At 37.5% G+C, this 21703-nt stretch overlaps 1 protein-coding gene across 13 annotated transcripts in view; it reads right to left on the bottom strand.

Annotated features, from left to right (window-relative positions):
- LOC139121240 (neuron navigator 2-like) overlaps positions 1-21703 on the bottom strand; it is a 303220-nt gene that overhangs the window by 50894 nt on the left and 230623 nt on the right. For all 13 annotated transcript variants that reach the window (XM_070685996.1, XM_070686024.1, XM_070685965.1 and 10 more), the window contains 3 exons: positions 17980-20070; positions 15655-15829; positions 14634-14732 (listed from right to left, as the gene is read on the bottom strand). In XM_070685996.1, the coding sequence (XP_070542097.1) occupies positions 14634-14732; positions 15655-15829; positions 17980-20070 (2365 nt within the window). The remainder of the gene's footprint in view (positions 1-14633; positions 14733-15654; positions 15830-17979; positions 20071-21703) is intronic.

Below are 21703 nucleotides of genomic sequence, written 5' to 3'. Positions count from 1 at the left end.
AGATTGATTTTTTCCCAACAAACAACAATGTATGAACAAGCTGATCTTTTTAAATGTTCAGAAAATTCAGAGTTTGTTGAAGGAATCGGATCAATATGCAAATTTTGTTCCACTTTTTCTGTTGATGAGACAACACACTAGAAGAGTGAAGTCCTGGTCCAGAACCCTAACTGTAATTTAAGCTGTCAGTCCGTTGACGTATACTTTTACCCATGGTTGGAGGAGTCACAAGATATTTATTTGACAAAAGCTTCTCAATTCATCACTTGAATACTAACTGTTTTGATTTCACTGCGTGACAGAAGCCCTTGTAAGTCTTCACATAAATAATAGAAACTAAGCCGGTTCTTTCTGATGCAGAATTTTTGGTATTAAGAGAAAGTGAACAATAAGGTTAAAAAAAGGTTATGATATTAACCATGACACAGATGAATAAAGTTTTTGATTACGCTCATTTACACTTGAAAACATAAACAAGTACAGACATACACAAATCCATTCTTTTATGGCAAGTCGACTTATTTTCTATGCTGGTATTGTTTTGATTATGTTTTGTTATAGTTGCAATGTGCATGGAGCATGTTGGCTACTGGATACAGCCCTGGGGTGTCCCGCAGTTTGAGTGACTGTTGAAATGAGAGCACAAATATTCACATGCCACTGCTGTTGGGCAGTCACCAGCTACGAGGGTACAGGGTTAGACTTTGAATGGATGGTTAATGGATGGAGACGCTCCGTTAAAAAATGTCAACATGAAACAGTTACAGAATGGTGATTTTCAACAAGGGATGAAGCCGGCTGGATGAAAGCTGTGCCGGCTTTCAAAGACTGATGATTTGGTTGAAAGAAGGAGATAACTGACTAGAGATATGTGTGTGGCCGATGCTGTCAGTTTCACTGCTTTGTACGGATGAGTAATGACACTGGCTTCTCAAGACATCGTATATTTCACTAATTAATAAAACATCAATAACAGTGGCTGAAGGCCACCGGCAAATCTACAATGGTTCTCTCTGAAAGCACTTCAAAGTGTGGGAGATGTTAATATTAATCTTACGAATGATAATTTTTGCTTTTTTTTTACCTCATATGGGAATGGACACGACTGGTGCCGCTTACGCCGTTCAGCTGGATCCATTCTGGATTGCGGCCGACGGATAGGAGTTGGCGGCCTCTCATTTGGTGGGTGGTAATAACGTCCCCGGCTTGGCAAACTACCGTAATAATCCATTGCGATACTTTGGGTCAAGTTTTTTCACGCTATCAACCCATTTGTGAAATATTTCCCACTGTTGCACAAAGGCGGACGTAAGCTGATTTACTTGACAGGCCTAAAGGCTATCAGAAACAGTTAACACATGAACCGAACACCGCACTGCAAGAACCTATACATCTGTGTGGATCTGACCATTATGAAGCGGGGATGGACAGGATGGACACTGCTGTCTGCCCCTCCAGAAGGATACCACTCTTATCACCGGGAGTGAGCATCGACAAATGATGGAATACCTCAGAATAGTTAGGTTGGACACTCTACCACTTAACTGAGGAGGGAACAACTTTGATTCTGAGGGGATTCACTGAACACTTTCCTGTAGCATGTCGTTGTCAGTGGTGGCAATACCATTTAAACAGATGGGGAGGGGTCACAGTTTACTGTTAGGAAGATTTAAAACAATCTATAAACAATTATTAAATACAAAAAATCCTGTAAGACACATGATACTAACTGTTGAAATGTTAAAAGAATTTCACTGACTTATGAAATTAAAGATTAATTCTATAAGTTAGATTGGTTAGGTGACCTGATTTGTGAAAAGAAATCTTTTGTTATTGATGGCCTAGTTTTCTATCACAATCCATCGTATTGGGTTTGTTTACTTTTGTTTCGAACTATGATCCCTATTCAAATATGGCTTTATATGAGGAATGGGAAGTCTGTAAATACAACGTAGCTTTTCACAAAGAAGTACACCACAAGGTGAAAAATAAACTTCAGACTTTCAAGATTTTTATGGAAATTTCATTGGGAAAATTAATGATAACATCCGTGACACTACGGAAAAACAGCAACAATTTATGCATCTATATTTGCCAAACTTTACATTTTAATATTTATCTCTGAAATATGACTTTTTTTCACCAGACAACTGGTGATATCTCTTTTGAAAACAAACTGTAATTTGACAAATTTAATATATTACGACTGCTGACAATACTGTTAGCCTGTACCATCACACACCTGAGACCAAATTAAATTTGTTTATCAGAATAACTTGTGCCTCAAAAAAATGAAAGCGTCATAGTTTTGACGATGACATACTTTCATCCAATTATAATTAAGACACAGGCTTTCATGTTACCATAGTGACCGCATCAAACTGGAATTCTTTCGAAACCATCAAATGCAGAGTCTGAATTCCTCAGTCTGTCATTGTAAAGTTACATAATACAATTACTGTTGTGGGGATCATGCCAAATAAAGTGTTTATTTCATTTCTCTAATTTTTGATGCCGAGAGTGAAAGCTACACAGAACGGACTCTACATCTCCAGTGTGAAGTACCTAAAATGGATCATAGAGGGTGGGGTATGATGATTAAGTGAACACTTCTCAGACAGCTGTTCCTCTGTCGTCGACATTCCACTTTTGGGAATACGGTGTTTTGAATAAGGAGTCCCTATGGAGTGGTTTCCATGGTAACTGTTGCTAAGATGAAGTGTACCGTGGCATCAGTATTGTTCATCTGGGTCTTCAATTAGGCAGTGAAACACATCAATTTTTCAAGTGAAGTATTTGTCAAGTCTAAATGTCGACAGTTTAGCTCAGTCACAGCAGCGCAAATTTCTAGCAAATATTTTCTCATGATTCTAGATGAAAATATAAAACAGTATTCAGACATTGAGAAATTATTGGACTTTCTAGAACTTGAAAAGGAATTGAAATCTGCGTTTGAATCATTATCATAGTGCTGTTTTTGTTTTTGAGCTGAAAACGCTTTTTTTGTCTTATTTAATAGAGTAATAAGATGTTTAATTACAGTCAGATGTATGCCATCTTTGATGAGTGATAAACTACTCTGGCAAATATTTTCATTCAAATCTTGCCAAAAATAGCTCCAATATGTAATTACCAATGATATTTCATTAATGATCCAATTATTAAATAATAATTAGTGTTTCACAGCTGTTCTGCAAACAGAAATGTAATTACATACGATGAATACCAGATTAAAGTACGCCAAATACTCATGAACTCTTTGCAATCAAACACCATTTTTGCCCTGTCTATTTGATGAGAGAATATCATTACGAGTAAATTAATTTCCGTAAGTAGGACAATTTGATGACTATATTATGAAATCATAAAACTTGCATGGACAAAAACATTATTACCACACATACATAGTTTTGATAGTGGTAAATTTGTTTTAGTGTAATGATAATATTTTCAAGGTATTCTTCACATAATCCGGCATTCATAACCTTTGTTCTGCAACAATGTGTCAAATACCTATCAGCTACATTCATGTTTTTCACACAGATATGGCCATGGGGCTCTTCGACAAGAAGGCTGACTCAACATGACCTGTGACCTTCTACGACCTTTGACCTGTCATGCGAGCTACTCAAGTCCCTTTACCCCAGCTGCGCAAATTCATTTTAAATATTCATGGCCAATGACAACGTTTTTTTTGTTCCGAGGTATAATCCCATCAAACATAATGAACATCAATTTCTTGTGCCTTAGTAATTGTATTTGTTCTGTTGCTTGAAAAGACTTGTGTTCCCAGGGATCTACAGTGACGTCCAGTCAGCCAGGGTGTTTGTTCCTACGTCATGGAGAATATGCAATCTCTTGTTCAAGCACATCAAGACAAGCTGTAATCATGACAATTGATATATACTTACAGAGGTTTTTCATTGATGTGGTTCTGTAAAAGCCACAAATAGCATGTTTTTCAAATTTTTCTTGTCCTTGGTTGACCTTACCACAATTAATTAATTTAACGAAATTTATTTAGAGATACACATGAATTTTACCGCCATGATCAAACAAGTTATTTTTTACAGTTAATCTGGTATCATACAACACTTGTGAACATATCAGGAATTTTTTAGATTCTTTATTTTCCACATTGTATATTAAACTTTCAATATCTTTGCTGTAGCTAAAACTTAAACGATATATCCAATACTCAGTAAAATCAAATTAAGAAATTCCTTGATATAATAACACTTTACATGAGTAACTCTTTTTGAGAGGAGAAATTTAAGGTGTGTTTTGAAAATATCATTATTTCATTTGCAAATCACTGAGTAAAGGCTAAAGGTATACAGTCACCTGTAATTCTAAATATGCCCATATATGATCAAAGGGGCGTTCCTTGGTATTCAAAATGCCCATGTGAGGGCGCTGTTTTTAAAAAGCGGCCACCCACTTAAAATCTGTGATTGGTTAGATTTTCTCTTTCCATGGTAACTGTGGCAAAAATTGGAACAGGTGACAGTATACCTTTAAGAAATTGTTAACTGGGCAAAATCTGAAGCACCTGTAAAACATGTAAGAGCTAAAAGATATTGCCTTCAAAGGAGCTGTGAAAATAGTATCTGAAAAATGACGAGGACAAAATATATTGGTTTATTAAATTGCAAACCGTAAATGTAATCCAGGATGATGGTGTACCAAGTCAGATTATACAAGAACAATCTCAATTAGAAAGTTGAACTTCTTAGCATTTGAGGGATATCTCCTTGTGAGTGAATCACTTTCCAGATTTCAACATGATCAACGTTTCCACTATCTAATGTGCAATGTGTCGTTTTAAACAACATCAACTACAAACCACTGGTCACATTTGTTCTGATGTCTGTCTCTTTCAATCAAAAATATGGTCAATAAAATTGACAAACATATGGAGAAGTGACCCACGCCGCATCACCTTTCACTCTTGAATATCATGAAAAAGAATACTATCCCTGAACAACCTTGCGGAGAGTGTATTTATCTCATAAGGCAGTCTAGTTTTTCCTCTGGGTGTCCTTAAATGGAGCCAGCTAGTCCCATCTTGAGACGAAAATATCTCTGCCTACTTAAAGCAAGATTTGCCTTGCTGTGATAATTTTGGGAAAAGGAGACCGTTCGTACCGCCGGAAGTGATTAGATATCACATGATTTGCAAATGTCACCAAAATATCATGCCCGGAGGAGACAATATCGTGAACTAAAACATGATTTCTTATCAAAGTCATATGTCAATTTTATTGACAGCCGAAACGTACACTACATGCTTTGTAGTACAACCCTATCACATTGTGTAGTACAATCACATATTCTGAGTTAAGGTACAGCCACATTATAAAGGTTCTCTGAGCTCACACCTGCAGTTCTTTACGGTTATTGTTTTTTATTATTCTCAGTATGTCGTATTACCTTCACACTAATTTATATTGCAGCTGTAAAATAAGTGATAGTGATGGGTGTATATTTGTCCTGGAGGAGGGACACTGGCAGGGTTGATGGGAAATGGATCGAGATGTTCAAAGACTTGTGTATGAGAGAGAGAGAGAGAGAGAGAGAGAGAGAGAGAGAGAGAGAGTGTGTGTGAGAGAGAGAGAGAGAGAGAGAGAGAGAGGCAGGGTTGATGGGAAATAGATCGAGATGTTCAAAGACTTGTGTATGAGGTGTGAGTGTGTGTGTGTGTCCAGGTGCCACCTAATCAAATTGGTAAACAAAGTAAAGTGAAGTGCAAAATAGTTCAAATACTGGTAAAGCTGGAAAAATAGGATTTGGCAAAAGACAGAAGGACAACAGGCAAGAAAAAACAGAATTTTCCAGGACCGAGAAAGTTAGCGACATCTGATATCCAGGTTCTGTAAACTGTAAAGACATAAAAAGTTTGCAACATCTGGTGACTCCTGCAGTCTTATAATTCTAGCATTCTTGTATGAAGTGACACCTTTGTAAATTATTTGCCCTGCAGTGTCATAACACCGACATAAAATATTGAAGTCATGTGCTCGGAGTAACCATTTATTTATGACTTCTTTTATGTCAAATTTAATAGGTAATCTGCCGCTGGCAAAGTAGGAACTCAGAAATTTTTCCATCAGTGTTCAATTTGCAATTTAAAAGAAATGGAATTCTCAAAATGTGTGGTACCTAGCAACTCCGGGTAACTATGTCTTTCATTTGGGTTTTTATTGGGCTTTTTTTAGAACTGAGCAGGGATTGTGAAGCCATAAACGCTGCTGTAAGAGTGGATAGTCTCACTTGGATTGGTTCAGAAGCCACTGACGATCACTCAGTTGAAAGTGAAAATGCATAGCTTGTGTCAGGGAAAGGTGAACTTTTGTAAGTGCTCTCTCGTCTGTGATGGAGTTTGTGGAGATGTGGGCTGAATATTAATGACTCTGTAATTGGAATTAAATGTTTGGGATCATCCCATTCGGAAGTTTGAAAATTGGTTACATGGAAAATATGCAACTGGATATGTAAATTAGGAATTCAAAGGAGCTGAATGTACCATGTGAATTTAGAAGTGTGCTTACAGTTTTTTAGAGAGGTGAGAGAGCGTGAATAGGCTGGAGAGAGAGAGAGAGAGAGAGAGAGAGAGAGAGAGAGAGAGAGAGAGAGAGAGAGAGAGAGAGAGAGATATCTTGGCATAGGTTGACAGATAGACAAATGGGCAGGGTCTACGGTATGTCTGCAGACAGGCAGGCATGAGAGGGGTACAGTGGCCAAAAACGGGGCAGAAAGGATGTCTGATGATTGGAAAAGGTGAGGCAGAAGGAGATCAAAGGGGCTAATGAAAAGAAGAAAAAGAAAGGCAGAATCAGATAGATATGGTGAGGTACATTGTGCAGTATATAGGAGGTACTGAGAGGCATGATAGTGGTGCATGATTGAAGCACAGAGATGGAAAAGGCAGAGGTGGGTGGAGAAAACAGACACGCAGAGAGACTAATGGAATGATATACAAAGAGACTACGAAGGATAGGGAGTCAGACTTATTTGGTATTAATGAACACGATGTAGATAAAAAGGAAGGCTGTTGAAATTGACAATTCGAAAATGACACCGAAGTCATTTGGTATGCCAAAATCTCAAAACGGAATGGTGATGATGTTGGCAATATATTAGGGCGGGAATAAAAAGATATCAGAAAAGTGTGAAAACACTGACACAGTCGATGCTGAGATGATGATGAGACAAAAAGAAGCAATTTACTGTGAGCCTTATTTATTAGGCTACAAAATTCCCATCTCTTAATATGTAAATACGGACACCAAAATGTGAGATGACTTCTAAACAGATCACAATGTCCATCGCTTCACAACCTTGTGAAATTCTCATGAATATCAAACTCCGACAGTCTTTCTCACTCAAAGCACACACGGCGACTCCAGGAGTCTGATCTCCAATCAAGAAAATCAGACACGTTATCAATTCCTTTCATCTCAGGAATACAAATCGTCTCCGTCAGCAAGATTCCGGGATGACTACCCTACAATCCTTATTCTACAACCAGAAGTTTCCTTACATTGCTGCAATATATTCAAGCATAAAACACCTTCAGTACTCTTATGCCGTGTATTTCAACAAATCCAGACTGATTTTATGCATGAGTAACGGTATGTGAACCAGATACGCATACTGATTAATCAAGACATTTGGCTCATCGACACAATTCCATGGGTGATTTCATCATCATAGTCACACTCTATCAGTTTATCGTATAATAACATGTAAAGTATATCAAATATTATTTGAGTATATGTCCTATTCCACTTGTTTGAGGTGAAAATGAAGGGAAGATAAGTTTACATCTGGTGAAATAGTTGAACTAACCAATCAGTGAGAAGTATCATAAAGAGTATTATGCAAATGTGTACATCTGGTTTAGACTTAATCTTCCTATCATGGTTTCTTTTGTAAGTGATCGTAAGAAATTAAAGAGTTTCAAATCTCTGAAAGGTAGCAAGATTTGTCACTTATTTTCTTGCATTATCAAAAGTTATTGGTAAAATAGTAGAAAAGTCAAAATTAATTAACAAGCTTGCTGAACTTGAACAAATAAAGTGTTCATTCTTTTTCAGAAAAGTGTTTTCGTCTTAAAAGTGCTGAACACATTGCCCAGTGAGAGCCCCAATCACTGGGCAAAAAATTCTACTGCATAATGTCTACTGTAATATGACAAGTTTTCTGACTCCGCGATTAATTATACCAGGCTTGGGAAAAATGCACCTGTCCTGAAGCAGTAAAATACAATCCTGGAAAATTAGATTTCTGGCGAAGGCATCATTGAGACTGAGGACCACCGGGAAAGATTAAATCCATAAAATCCACACTGATTAATCTTTCATTAGGAAAAACCTGACAGATATCCCGGAATTGGAGACGCTGGGTCTTTAGGAACTTCGGATATTGGTTTATTCCGATGACGCTTCCTCGGGGGAATTCCGGGATAATTGTGTTAGCTGAATACGCCGGAGTAACTTAATTTTATGGGACTTCATAGTTGTACCAGGCTATGATACACAGTACTCTTTTAATAAATTAGCTTAACATACCTCTTACACAAATAAAATATTGTGTTTATTGAAAGGCAAATATTAGTCCACTGCATCGCATGGTTAGGCTATTAAAACTTTTGAAAAACTGAAAGTTTTAAACTTTTACTGAAACTTTGCTCTGGGGAATCTAAGAATTACTTCATTCCACAATTAAATGTAAAAATTGGGAGTCAGGGGCAAATTTTTGTATTGGAAAAGGAAATTATCAAAAATTTTACTGATGTTTGAAATTAAAAAAATTTACAAACTATCGCCTGTTGTTATCAAAAGTTCTTGCCAGCATACGGATTAACTGTTCTATCTCACACAGGAGTATGAATTGCACACTTCAGTAAACCATCGCGACAAGACATTTGCAGCTAATACTCCTTTGGGAATTCTCTCCATGCCATGCAATATCTTCCAGTCTCCTTTATCGAGAACATAATCTTCCAGAAATACATGATTCCAGTTAACTTTCATGCAAGGCCTGTTGTGAAATTGGAATTCTTTGGAATAATTTTCATGCCTCGGTGATTTCAATAACATATTTACACGCTTTCTTAATAGCATACTGTTCATAGGCGATTTAAATTTCATGTTGTCATGGTAACAGAGGAAGTGGTGGCCATTTTGAGACATGCTGGATTGTGTTAAAAGCTAGTGTACCATATGAAGACTTACCATGTTTTTTAAAATTTACAAAAGATTGAAACTGCATGTACAGATTCTGTACATATCAAATGCGTGATATATTTATACATGAAAAATATGCACACACACAATGGGGGTAACTCGGTCTCTAAATTAAAGATCTATTACATATTGAGTTTAAACCACTTTTTGCATGTGAAATGTGCCCTTTATGACGTCTTGATTTGAAAATTGCGGAATGAAAACAGATTCTACAGCGATAGCAAGAGATCAGTCTGTCATAAATTACACAATTCTTTTCAACATTTTTTTTTCAGTGTCTGTCACGGGGAATCCTCTGTTCGATTGTTTATGACTTGAAATATCTCAAGTACATTCACAAGCTTTCAGATCGTTATCACTGGGTTAATCAATCAAGATTTCATCAAATTACCTCACAAAATCAGAACAACTGCAAGGTTTGTCAGAGTTAAATAATTAACTTTACTAAGCCCTGTGTAATATTTTGTTTTATTTTTATAATATATTTTGATGCAGATATTTCTTCATTTTTATGTTGGTATTTCTCTACATTTTGATGAAATATATTTCATATAACAATCTGCCATGATGCAGATATTATGGCAATTTTTGAACTAAGTTGGTACAAAGTTGTAAATATTGCTGTGTGGTAAAGTCTTCTTTTTTATCCCAGGTTGACACAAGAATATTTTTCACAAATTCAATGCATACATTCCTAGTTTGAAAATACCACTTTCCTATTTCACTATGATATTTGACATTTAGTGGGTGTACTGGCCATCAATAAAAATCAAGCTCTGATGGAATTGTGGTCTGATTTCTGTCTCCTACCGAATAAAAAAGCCATAAGGCATGCAACGACTTGATAACTGCCGACCACTGTGTCATTTACATGAGAAGTCTATGCTAATTTCTTTGATAAGTAAAGGTAGGTAATTTTCAGCGGTTGACACCAAGGTTATGTCTTCAGGTAAAATGACTCCACTGGGTATTGGCTGATGTCTACAAAAGTCATAACTCTGTATAAACTCAGGGGCTGCCAAAATGACTCCACAGGGTATTGGCGATGTCTACAAAACATCACAACTCTGTATAAACCAAGGGGCAGTTAACAAAGCTGTTTGTGATCGATTGCTATAATGCAACATATGTACACTACTTCTTTATGTGCAAGTATGCAAGTTTTCCTTACAAGCATGAGGGTGAATTTTATAAATTTTGTCTTGCTCAGCATGTGTTTTTTAAAAGGTGTAATGGGTGGGCAGGGAGTATGGTTCGCTTACTTTTGGGAGTTTGTTCATGCCGATTAAAAAAGCATGTGACAAAGAGGTGGTACATGGCACTGTATAGTGAGGAGATAGCGATGGGTTTTTAGGGAGGAGGAGGGGCAAGTGAAGTGACTTCCTGGTGGTATGTAGAAAGAGGGGGGGGGGGCTAGTGGGTAAAAGGTGAAATAGTTCAAGTTGTAGCAGGGTGGCAATAATAAACAGCTGGTATTTACCTGCTTAGCATTTTGAATTTATTCAGAGTGGTGAGTACATTAGCATGGCATATGTGTATTTGCACGGGGACAGATATTCAGACTTTCAAATTATTACAATTCTTTCTGATCTACCACTTATGGTGGCTGATTCGCCCTCTTAGCTTTTTGAACATCCAAAATTTCTTTTTTCCAGAAAGGAAAAACACAGGGATGGCGACCATCTTGAATTTTAAATATCAGTAAATATTAGGTAATTTGCTTCTCTAATTCCAAACTTTGCATGGTGACCCCGGATTTTTATTTTTGATTTACCGGTAGTAAGAAAATGGTTGAAAGTTTCATTGAGGAATATTTGAGCGAGAGGCATGTACTACCTATAAGTCTGCAAACACCTACCATTTGCAATCTTCTCACCCCATACTTTTACAGTACGTCCCAGGGAGCAAGTCAAATTTGGCAACATTAATCGACTTGATCGTGTCACAGTTTGAAGGAAAGGAGTGAACAGCTTGGAATTCAAATATTTTGATCAATAGTCTTTCACTGAATATTAATTTTGTTGTCAATTTGTCATTTAAACTTGTTTCTCAATTTTTTATAGATCAGCTATTAATAATGATGTGTGAAGAAATACACGATCAATTCAAATCAGGTGATCAAATTTATTGGAAAATGGTCAAAATGAGTAAATTCGTCTTGATCGTGAAAACATTCCGTCCAACTAATGGGAATTGCCACCCATAACTCCAACAATAAATTGTTAAATTTGTAGCTATATAAAGAAGGTTGTCTGTATCATGGGAAATCTTGAAGGCATTTGAAGTGCTGAGATTGCAAATCTTACTGTGTACAGAGTCTGATACATGACCTGTCACTATGTGGCAATTTATGAGGGTGAACTGTTACAATGTAGCAACCTCAGAAGGAAAACTATTACAAAGTAGCTACTTTTTGAAGGAAAACTGTCATCCAATCAATAGCCACTAATTGGCTCAATAACCTTTGACCTTTTATGCCATACAAGATGATAAAATTAGTCAAGTTCACCCAAGTTGTCCACATGTGAATTTTTGTGACAGATTTCTTGTAGTTGAATTGACAGTCTTAAAGTTACCTAATCAACATGAAAGTGATAAGAATTTCCACCTTTTGAACTGTGAACTGTGTATTGCACTGACAAACACGCAACAAAGATGTGATCATGGAGTCCATTATCGGTGAATCTGTGAATGGAAAACTGATCTTGTGCAGTTTACATGATAATGATTAAAATTTCAGTGTCATTTTTTTGGTTTTGTTATTTCACATTTTTTTGAAAAAAGAAAATGGTACAATTTAAATAGATCTGTTTCTGATCAAATTTTGATTTAAAACAACGGCAATCTGTGTTGCAGAATCACTTTTGTCTAAATCTCTTTAGAGACACATTTAAATTAACATAGACATAGACTAAAAAATGGCACTCTTCTTTCCTGAATTACCACTCCCTTGAGAAGTTAACCGTTTGAGCTCAAAAGTCAATTTTTGTCACCTTTACAAAATATACCCCAGTCAATTTTTTTCTGATTTTTGCCGAAATTTGATAAAAAATTGTAGCTAAATAATTGTGATGTCCATTTGCTCCAAAATCACCAAAACAAATATAGAAAAATTCAAAAAATTGGTAAAATGTTGCACTAAAATTTTGGTGGGAAAAATTACAGCGCTCAAAGTAGTTAACAGACATAGTGATGGCCTTCCATACACATTTCTACATCAGAGAGCTGGCTTGCTTTACTGTGAGAGGCAAATAACCATATCTTCACTCCATAACCAATAGACCAATTTGAGTGAGTGGCTGAAAAAAGCCATGACTGATAGGAGGCTACTTCATAAGATTGATGTGTTTATATCATAATATGATTTATAAATTAAAGTGAACCTAAACTAAGATATCACTTACTTTAAACTGTGCTGCCGGCAGTACAATCTAATTTTCTTGATTTCAATTTTGGTCAAATTGACCTTTTTCAGTGAACCTTACCTCTGTAAATTGATGACTGATATAGTGAATTCAAAATTTGATGGAATTCACCGAACTACAAAACAAGTACGGTTCTCTCTATGTGTGTGACGGCAGATGTGTTTCTTTACTTTTGTCTGAGTGTCTGTTTGTCTGCTAGTGTTTATAGCCGTCTGTTTTGTATGCATTGTGCATAGTATGTAATTCACTATTGCATATTCTTGAAGAACACGGATTTGTTCTGACCCTCCAGTAGCTAGCCTTCCCACTGTTAAACAGTTTGTTTATTGTACAACTTGAAAGTGTTCAGTTTTGTACTTTGTCCAATTTTGGAATGTACCATACCACACCCTTTGCTAGTCTGAGTTGAGTATAATAAAGATTGATTGATATTGCTGTCATCCAATATCTCCATTCTTTGCTCTCTTCTTTGCTTATGTCTGTATGTTTGTCTGTCTGTCTGTATGCATCTGTCTGTCTATGTATGTACATTTGTATGTCTGTCTATATGTACATGTATGTCTGTCTGTATGTATGTATGTATGTATGTATATATATATGTATGTATGTATTTATGTACCGTATGTATGTATGTATGTATGTATGTTATGTATGTATGTATGTATGTATGTATGTATGTATGTATGTATGTATATGTACAGTATGTATGTATGTATGTATTGTATGTATGTATGTATGTATGTATGTATGTATGTATGTATGTATGTATGTATGTCTGTGACTACCTGTTTTATACATCCACATCTTGAGATGTCGTTGAATTTTATACATTTCTGCCACTGTCTCTGCTTATCCCCTGCTTGCTCTTCAGTGTATATGCCAAGTCAGCAAATTTGTACAGAGGTTATTCACAGCCCTTAATGATATCATACTACTCCTTAAGGAAATTACCAAGAATGCTTTCTTTTTATAGACACAATCACCATAGCAACAGTATTGCCAGTTCTCGAAAGGTTATGATTATAATCATATCCTTTACAGGAAATGAGAAAGTTTGAAAATGCCATTTCTCAAAAAAAATGCGGAGGCACTGATCCCATTATTAGTAAATCACTGAGACAGTGGTTTCTGGTTGGTAATGAGCACACTGTACCCACAGTGCTCTTTGCTTCATGTGATACAATTCCACAGAGCTGGACATACAGGAGACTGAAGCTCGAGAGCTGATTCACTTAGCTATGATGGATTGCTGAATTCACCGATGCCTTTTGGCAAAATATATTACCGCAACTGTATAAACGAATACATATGCTGTTACGTTGAAGCCACGGGCAAACTGAAAAGAATACGGGAAGTTTCTCTGATTCATCTATAGAGGGCTCACTTTCACTTTCCTTGTCAGCCACAACAGCACTATAGTAACACTTCTAAGTTAAGATGGGTTTCTTAAACATCTTGTCAAATCAGAAGCATGCACAGTACACAGTCATTGACCTAAAACCCCATCTCTCTCCCCTGTGTTCCTGTAAATTGAAATGACCCTGGATGACACTACAGTGGTTGTCGTGGTGATATCAAAATCTCTCCCACACAGATAAATGTTGGTGAAACAGATATCCTTAGTGATGGATGTATGGATGTTTAAAGTTCACCGTCTACAGCAGTGACTGAGATTTGTAAAATCTCATGACTCACATTTTTTTTTTCTGGCTGGTTGTTTATCTTCTTGTTGTATCTCCCCTGTCAGGTGATGACGAAGTGCAGTATTCCAACTGCTGTTTTCATACTGTGGGCAATCTCATTTTGAAACGGGCAGGTGGGACGATAGCTTGATAAAGACTGCTCAATCACATTTGCACACTTGTATGCAAATTTAATGTTAATTTTACCTGGTTTCATCACCTAGCGACGGGCTATACCACAATAAATCAGGGGTGACAAGATAAAGCGTACTTACATTTGTGTGCAACTGCGACGTCAGCGATGTAACTTTAACTTTGGAATCATCCAGCTCCTTCCTCAATTTCCGAATCGCCTGTGCTGCTTTTTCCTCTGCCTGTTGTCATGGAAACATATTTTATCTTTATCAGTTCATCTATTTTTGTTATTTCCTCATATGGGATTAAAACTGTAGCAAATCCTATTTCTTCTTATCAAGTTAATCACAGATCTTAATCTCTAGTTTTTTCTGTCTACATGCTGAAATATCATTTCTCCTACGACTGAAAGTACACCTCATTTTCTGATTTATTTGCTCAATTTGTACAATACTTGTATTATTATGTTGTGGAGAAAACTCCTTGTTGACTTCTTGTCCTAAATTTGTAAGCTCCATATTTGCTAGTATATTAATATTTGATGGTTATTGTACAAGAGATCAACCAATTTTTAACATTGTTTTTGAAGTACACATATTTACAAGTGCAAAACACAAAATTGTGAACTTTTCTGGACATCTTTTCACCTTCAGGGGCCAGTAGCTGTAATTTTGATGATTTTGTCACTATTTTTGTTTTGTGTGTCAATTGAAAGTTTTTGTTCTATTCCATAAAGCGTATTGAAACACCAACTGTTCGGCTTGTCGACACAACACCTGTACTGTCATGTAAAATGGCCTATTATTGTTTAGAGTTAAATTCCAGTCTGGACCAGAATTCACTTGTCAACAATGACAATGCAGTCTGCACATGTGTACAGACTGAGTTGACAAGCTGAATACCATTTATCCCAACATGCTCTGGGGAGTTGAACAAGGAAATGTGGTTGACATTAAAGAAGGAATTGTGGGGAAAAATCATCAAAAGTACAGCTACTGGCGCTTTAAAATTTTTGGAAATAACTTGAAAGAGTGACCCTAATGTCATGCAGAGCAAATTCTCTTGTAAAACCCACATCACCATAAAAGAGAATTGCCATCGTTTGATTTGCCGAGATTGAAATCACAGACATCAGTATATGATATCTCTGGTGGTACTTACAGTTGAGTACATGGATGATGTTGATGACACCAGAGACAATGCTGAACCGTGCAGGTCTTCTGATCTTCCCTTCTCATCCAATGAGATGGCACTATTCCGTAATCCGGCATGCATTCCTTGGCCGTATCCAGGTCCTGTCATACTGTTGGATCTGACCATACTTGACGGACATGTACTGAAGAAAAAAACATGTTGAAGTAGGAAAGTTCAAATACACATTATTACAGCAAAGAAAATTAAGCCTTCTTCCCCCAAAATACTATAATAATCATCATGCCCTCTGACTTTAAACCTGTTCACTCCTAATTCCCAATAAACAGGTCCACAATCACCATTAATTACAATAGGTTTGGGCCAAACCATTGTGGTGAAAGGTTATGATTTCTGAACTCTTTGAATCTGATGTACGAACTTGTTAAGATTTCTTATTGTCAGCCCTGTGCTGACACATCAATTATGTACCGTTATGTAAAATTTTGCCAAATCAGAGAACGCTGGGTAAAGTCACAGGCATGTCAATTGACTGAGAAGTCAATGATAAACTTTAACCATGTTTTACATGTAGTAACTTTACTATCATGATACAAATCGCACGCGTTATAAAAACAAGACATACTCTTGAAATGAACATATTACTATACTTTTCCTGATTATGCTATTTGCATAACTGACAGAATCTCTAAATAAACGGTAGCACAATAAAGTTGGCGCAATCCTACTAGGAGTTCATCTGGTAAACAACATTATTAGACATAAGTTAAAGGGATCAGTGAAGCAAAATCATCAATGGCATTTTATGAATCCAGCAATTTACAGAAATAGCTCCACTGTGGCAAATTGAGTTAAAATGAAGTCCAGGTACTTCAGAATGTAAATGCCCTTTGTCAGATGTATTGGTAAAATGTCAACATGCATAAAACTTGACATCATCGGTACAGAAACTTCTTTGACTCTTTTAAAATAAGGTGTACAGAATAATACATAATGCAAGAACCTGAATTTAACCTACAGACAAGTGTGTCAGATTTGATCAGAGATTGCGACGCAACTCATCAAAATTTATGAGTTTAATCAAGCATAATTCTGTAACTACGAGAAATGACCGGAATGAAATTATTCCTCCAATGGAATTACATTCCCGCTTGAGGGAAATCAATTTTGACGGAATGTCCAGGGGCCTCGGCAAGTGGTCTATTGCCACTGGAATTAAATCTCTGGGAAAACACTGGTGGGAAAGTTGTCACATGTTGTGACAAAGTTTGCAGTAACCTTGTAAGATTTTGGTTTGCCTTAGACCAGTATAAATTTCAAATATCCTAATTGTCACAATTATTGATCATCTACAAAGTGGCAATAAGGTAAAATTTAATATATAATAAGGTGAATGTTTAATATTTTCTACTAAAGCGTCGAAATTACAAAATTGTGGGTGCTATTAAATTTTTGTAGCAATAATAGATGTTCAGAGACAAGTACCATGCAGTACTAGAAGTTAAAATTATTATTAGTACACACTCAGTAAAACTGAAATACCTCATTCAAAGAATCTTTATTAAAGCATTTGGGTTGACTTTGAAAATTACCACTGTGAAACCAGCAGGAGTTTGCTTGACCATAGTGGCTAAGACAAATGAAATCTTCATTTTTCATGCTTGGCCCCACTTCTGTTTTTGGTATGCCCATTGCGGTAGGGTCACATATATCACATGCGTGAAATACTACAACTGGTAACACACTGTTTGCAACATAATCTCATTCTGTTATTATGGATAATTTGTTATCAATGTAAACTGATACCATTCACTTTGTACATGTGATTGAACTGATAGGGTGTTTTGGGTTTCATGTATCAATATACATAAAGTTCATGGCTGGCTGGCGTTCTTGGATGGCGCCCTCTATCAATTTCATATTAAAATGCCTTTGTTTTTGTTTGGTTGCTGCTCCATGTTTTATTGTATTTTGTGACTTTATACTATCATGTTTCATGATAAAATTCATGTAATTAATAAATTGTAACAGTCTCTTATGTTGTGTGTTTTAATTGTAGAATAAAAGACATCAATTAAGTGCAGAGTTTGTACAATTTTCTCTAAAACTACTTGGGGTGAGATTTTTGTCATACAAGCTGACGCAAATGAAGGTAACTCAGGATTCAAAAAGGGTACCGGTGTAATGAAGTCCAGGATAACTGTGCATCTATGAGCATTAGAATATACTGATTTCTGTGGGTAAAACATGCCAATTGAAGTTCTTTTCTGTGATGCTGTTCCAGTTTGCAGTTCAACATAGTTACAAAGAGTTCAGAAGTATGTTAGTACTTACCCAGTTGGGCTGAGTTGATAATTAAAACGAGTAGCTGGCTGTGAGCAGGTGGAGTGGGTTGGTGACAGAGGGTCTCCATTGGGTGCCAGGTTGCCATAGCTATATGACCTCATCCACTCTTCATCAAACTCCTTCAATGACAAGGATGTTGGATATATCCTTTCGGAAGCAGTCGATCGGATACTGTTGGTACGGATGAGGGGTGACCCGGGGCCGCTCTTTGGAGTGGAGATTCCGTACCTTTCGCTGGTTGCCCGGCTGTTCAAGGAAAGTTGACTGCAGCTGGAATCCATGGATTCCATGCTTCCACTCTCTGAGATACTGTTTCCGAGATTCGTCGATGGCATCCACATGGCTCCGGGCGCTGAGTACAATGATCCCATGCTTGTCGCATGATGACAGTACGGATCCCGGGGATAAGTTTGGTAGTTAAGGCTGTTGCTGTAGATGATACTGGGGAAATTCATTTCAGAGTTTGCAGTTGAGCTACCAGGCATCTGTAGATGGTTTGGCGCCATACTGGAAGGTGTCTGAGTTTCACACGACATGACTTGCTTTCCAGACAAGGATTTGGCATGAGGAGCGTATCCGGCTAAAGTGGCATGCGGATTTGAAATTATAGTATCGCTGAAGGCACTGGGTGAGGGACAACGGTTAGCGTCACCCTTTCCACGGCTAAATAACCGTCTCAAGGATGGCGACGACAGACCATGTTTTGAGGCGAGGTCTTTCGCTGTGAGAGAGGAAACTTCATGATCTAAATTGTAAGGGCTTGTTCTGTTTGCCTGTGAATTTGACCCGACTGACGATGAACTTCTGTGGACGCTGATGGCAGGCACATGACTGGATGTGCCATTGTCGACTGCGATATCGTTCAAGATTCTTTGCGTAGTGAGGTCTTGCATCAGTGGATTTGAGGCACGTTTGGTCTGCTGCTGCAGGAACTGCTGCTGTTGTATCTGTTGTTGTAGCAGCTGCATCTGCTGTTGCTGGTGATGCAGATGTGAATGTTGTTGTTGTTGCTGTTGTTGTTGTTGTTGACTTAGCTGAGGCTGTGATTGGTAGTGAGTTTGACTATTGAGTTGTATAGCAGACTGTGTCCGAGGTCCGACCATGGCTTTAGGAGCCGTTGGTCTGGTCAGACTGTTTGTGTTCGTTGGGGACACTTTACTGTTCACTTTGTCTTCAGCGTCTGCCACATTGCTGCTTGATTTGCTGGTCTTTGATGACGCCGGCAGTCCTTTGAGACCAAACCCAAAATGAGGCACTTTTGTCGCCGTGGTTTTCGCAGCACCGGGTACGGTGCTGCTATGGGCATTCCCAGAGCTGCCCTGAGAACCGTTGCTGTGGGAAGAGCCGGTAGTGCTATGGGCACTCCCGGCATTGGGTGCTGGTGGCCGTCTGTATCCAAAACTTGAAGAATAGTGGGATTTCGATCCTGTGGATTTTTTACCATCTTGAGCGGCTTTTCCTTGACCTTGTGAAGTTGTCTTCCCAGTGACGGATTTCCTCTCATCATGCTTCCCTGTTCCTGTCTTAGCTCGTTGCATCTTTGGAGAACCACTTTCCCTTTTCCCGCTAGCCTCTCCACTCTTCCTCCAGCTATTACCTTCCTTTCCAGAACTATCCGAGTGATGTCCACTTCTGCTCTTCCCGGAATCTGACAAATCCGAATTCCCTCTCCGCCACTTGTCACTAGGAAGATTAGCATTCTTATCCTTTGTTTTCCCATCTATGCTCTTGTCCGGATTTTCTTCTGTTGGGGAATATTTTCTCCAGACATTTCCAGAGCTTGAACTGCTCCTTTTCATGTCAAATCCTGTCACTTCGCCATCGATCATGTCCATTCCCTTTTCGATGTCATTCATGTCATCAGAAAGTTTTGAATCTACTGAATTGCGAGGTGAATAAAGGGATGATTTATCTGAGAATGCTTGTCCAGGTTTATGGACGCGTCTCCCCGTAGAGGGCGTGTTTGGCGTTGAAGATGAACAGACAGAAGAACCAGTCACATTATCATCTGTGCTCATCTCAGCAATTGTATCACTGATACCGCTGCTAATTGAACTGCTGTCTTCATCTTCTTCACAACTGTAATCAAGTGAAATAAAAGAAAGCGTCAATTAAATTCAGACATGCGCCCTCTATAGGCCACACTTACAACAGCCCATCAGTCTGTGAACAATGACGCAACCATGACTTAACAACTGATTTTGAATGACTGCATTCATCAAATTTCATTTGCACTTAATGATTGATAATATTATTAGAAAGATACAGCCACAAGTATGACATGGCTCAGTATAATTACTCTATATAAAGTATGTATGACATACTGAAGGGGAAAGATGAATGATGTTGATATTTGACTCAGTATCATGTACTGAGAAAGTTAGAAATAGAAACCACTCGCACAGCAAAATTACCAGTACATTTATAACAGAACATACACATAACACTGAGATATGTACAAATATGCAAACACACAACAAACACATTTACATACAAACTCAGACAAATAGACACACACACACACACACACACACACACACACACACACACACACACACACACAATAACAACAACAACAATAACAACAAGAACTGATGCTGGAGTCAGCAACTGTCATGGCAAAAACCAAACACTCAGACCACTCTGACAAACACTCAGACTGCTATATATGAACGCTGTGACTGAACAAAGACTTAAACAAACCATGAATAAAAATATTAGTCATCATGTTGAAAATTCGTTCAGTAAACACTAAAAATCAGTTTTAAATGGATGTACAAGATCCAAAGTCAATGTCATTGGGCATATACACCAACAACCATTCATGTTAAAGCAAAACAAGAAAATGCATTTTTTAAATTTTTTATGTGCTTTCAGAAGTATGTTGATTTGTGGATATATATTTCATGAAATAATCACTGATTTAACAAACAAATACTTGGGGACGAAGTTCAATAAAATATTTGTTATATTGCTTCAAACAATTCTGGCATAATTATTATACTGACAAAAGTTGGTAGATGAGATCCAACACAGCGAATACAATCAGTAAAATCTTCTGTTTCCTATTCCATCATAAAAGTACATCAATTTTTGGTACAATAAGCTTACTTTGGGCAAAAAATACACCGTTCACCTGTACATTAGGAAATGGGTGTTAGAAGGTTAACAGAAAATACCCAAAGGATATTCATTGCAAAAGGCACTGCTTATACCGGATTTCAATACTGGAAATCCATCTCCTTGTTTAACATTCCTGGATCTCAAGTGTTTGATCCACAGGAAACCATACCGGAATAGCTACCGTGATGTATAGGAAGCCTGGTAATATCAAAACCACAGATTTGTTGACACTGGAGGTGTAAAATTCCCCTGGCACGGAATGGAAAGCATGTTTGTGTGGAAACGATCATGATGTGTCATCCTACTACTACAATACAAAGAGAGACAAACCAACCTCCCCTTTTTTATCATCAGTATTTGTACCCCCTCCCCTGTTAGTTTAACCCTTTCACCACCATGGTTTGTCCCAAATCCATTGTTTTCTATGGTAAAGTTGGACCTGTACACAGGGAACTGGGGTGAAAGGGTTAACTTTCCCTCTCCCATTGGTTCAATCTGTTTCTACTCTGAGTGAATCACCAGTGTAATATGTCTGATCTGAAAATAAATAGCTACAATGAGATCTCCACCAAAGAGTTACCGTACATTT

Source organism: Ptychodera flava, chromosome 2 (genome assembly GCF_041260155.1).
Source record: "Ptychodera flava strain L36383 chromosome 2, AS_Pfla_20210202, whole genome shotgun sequence".
NCBI classification, from domain to species: Eukaryota; Metazoa; Hemichordata; class Enteropneusta; family Ptychoderidae; genus Ptychodera; species Ptychodera flava.
This window is presented reverse-complemented; position numbering and strand designations above follow the sequence as displayed.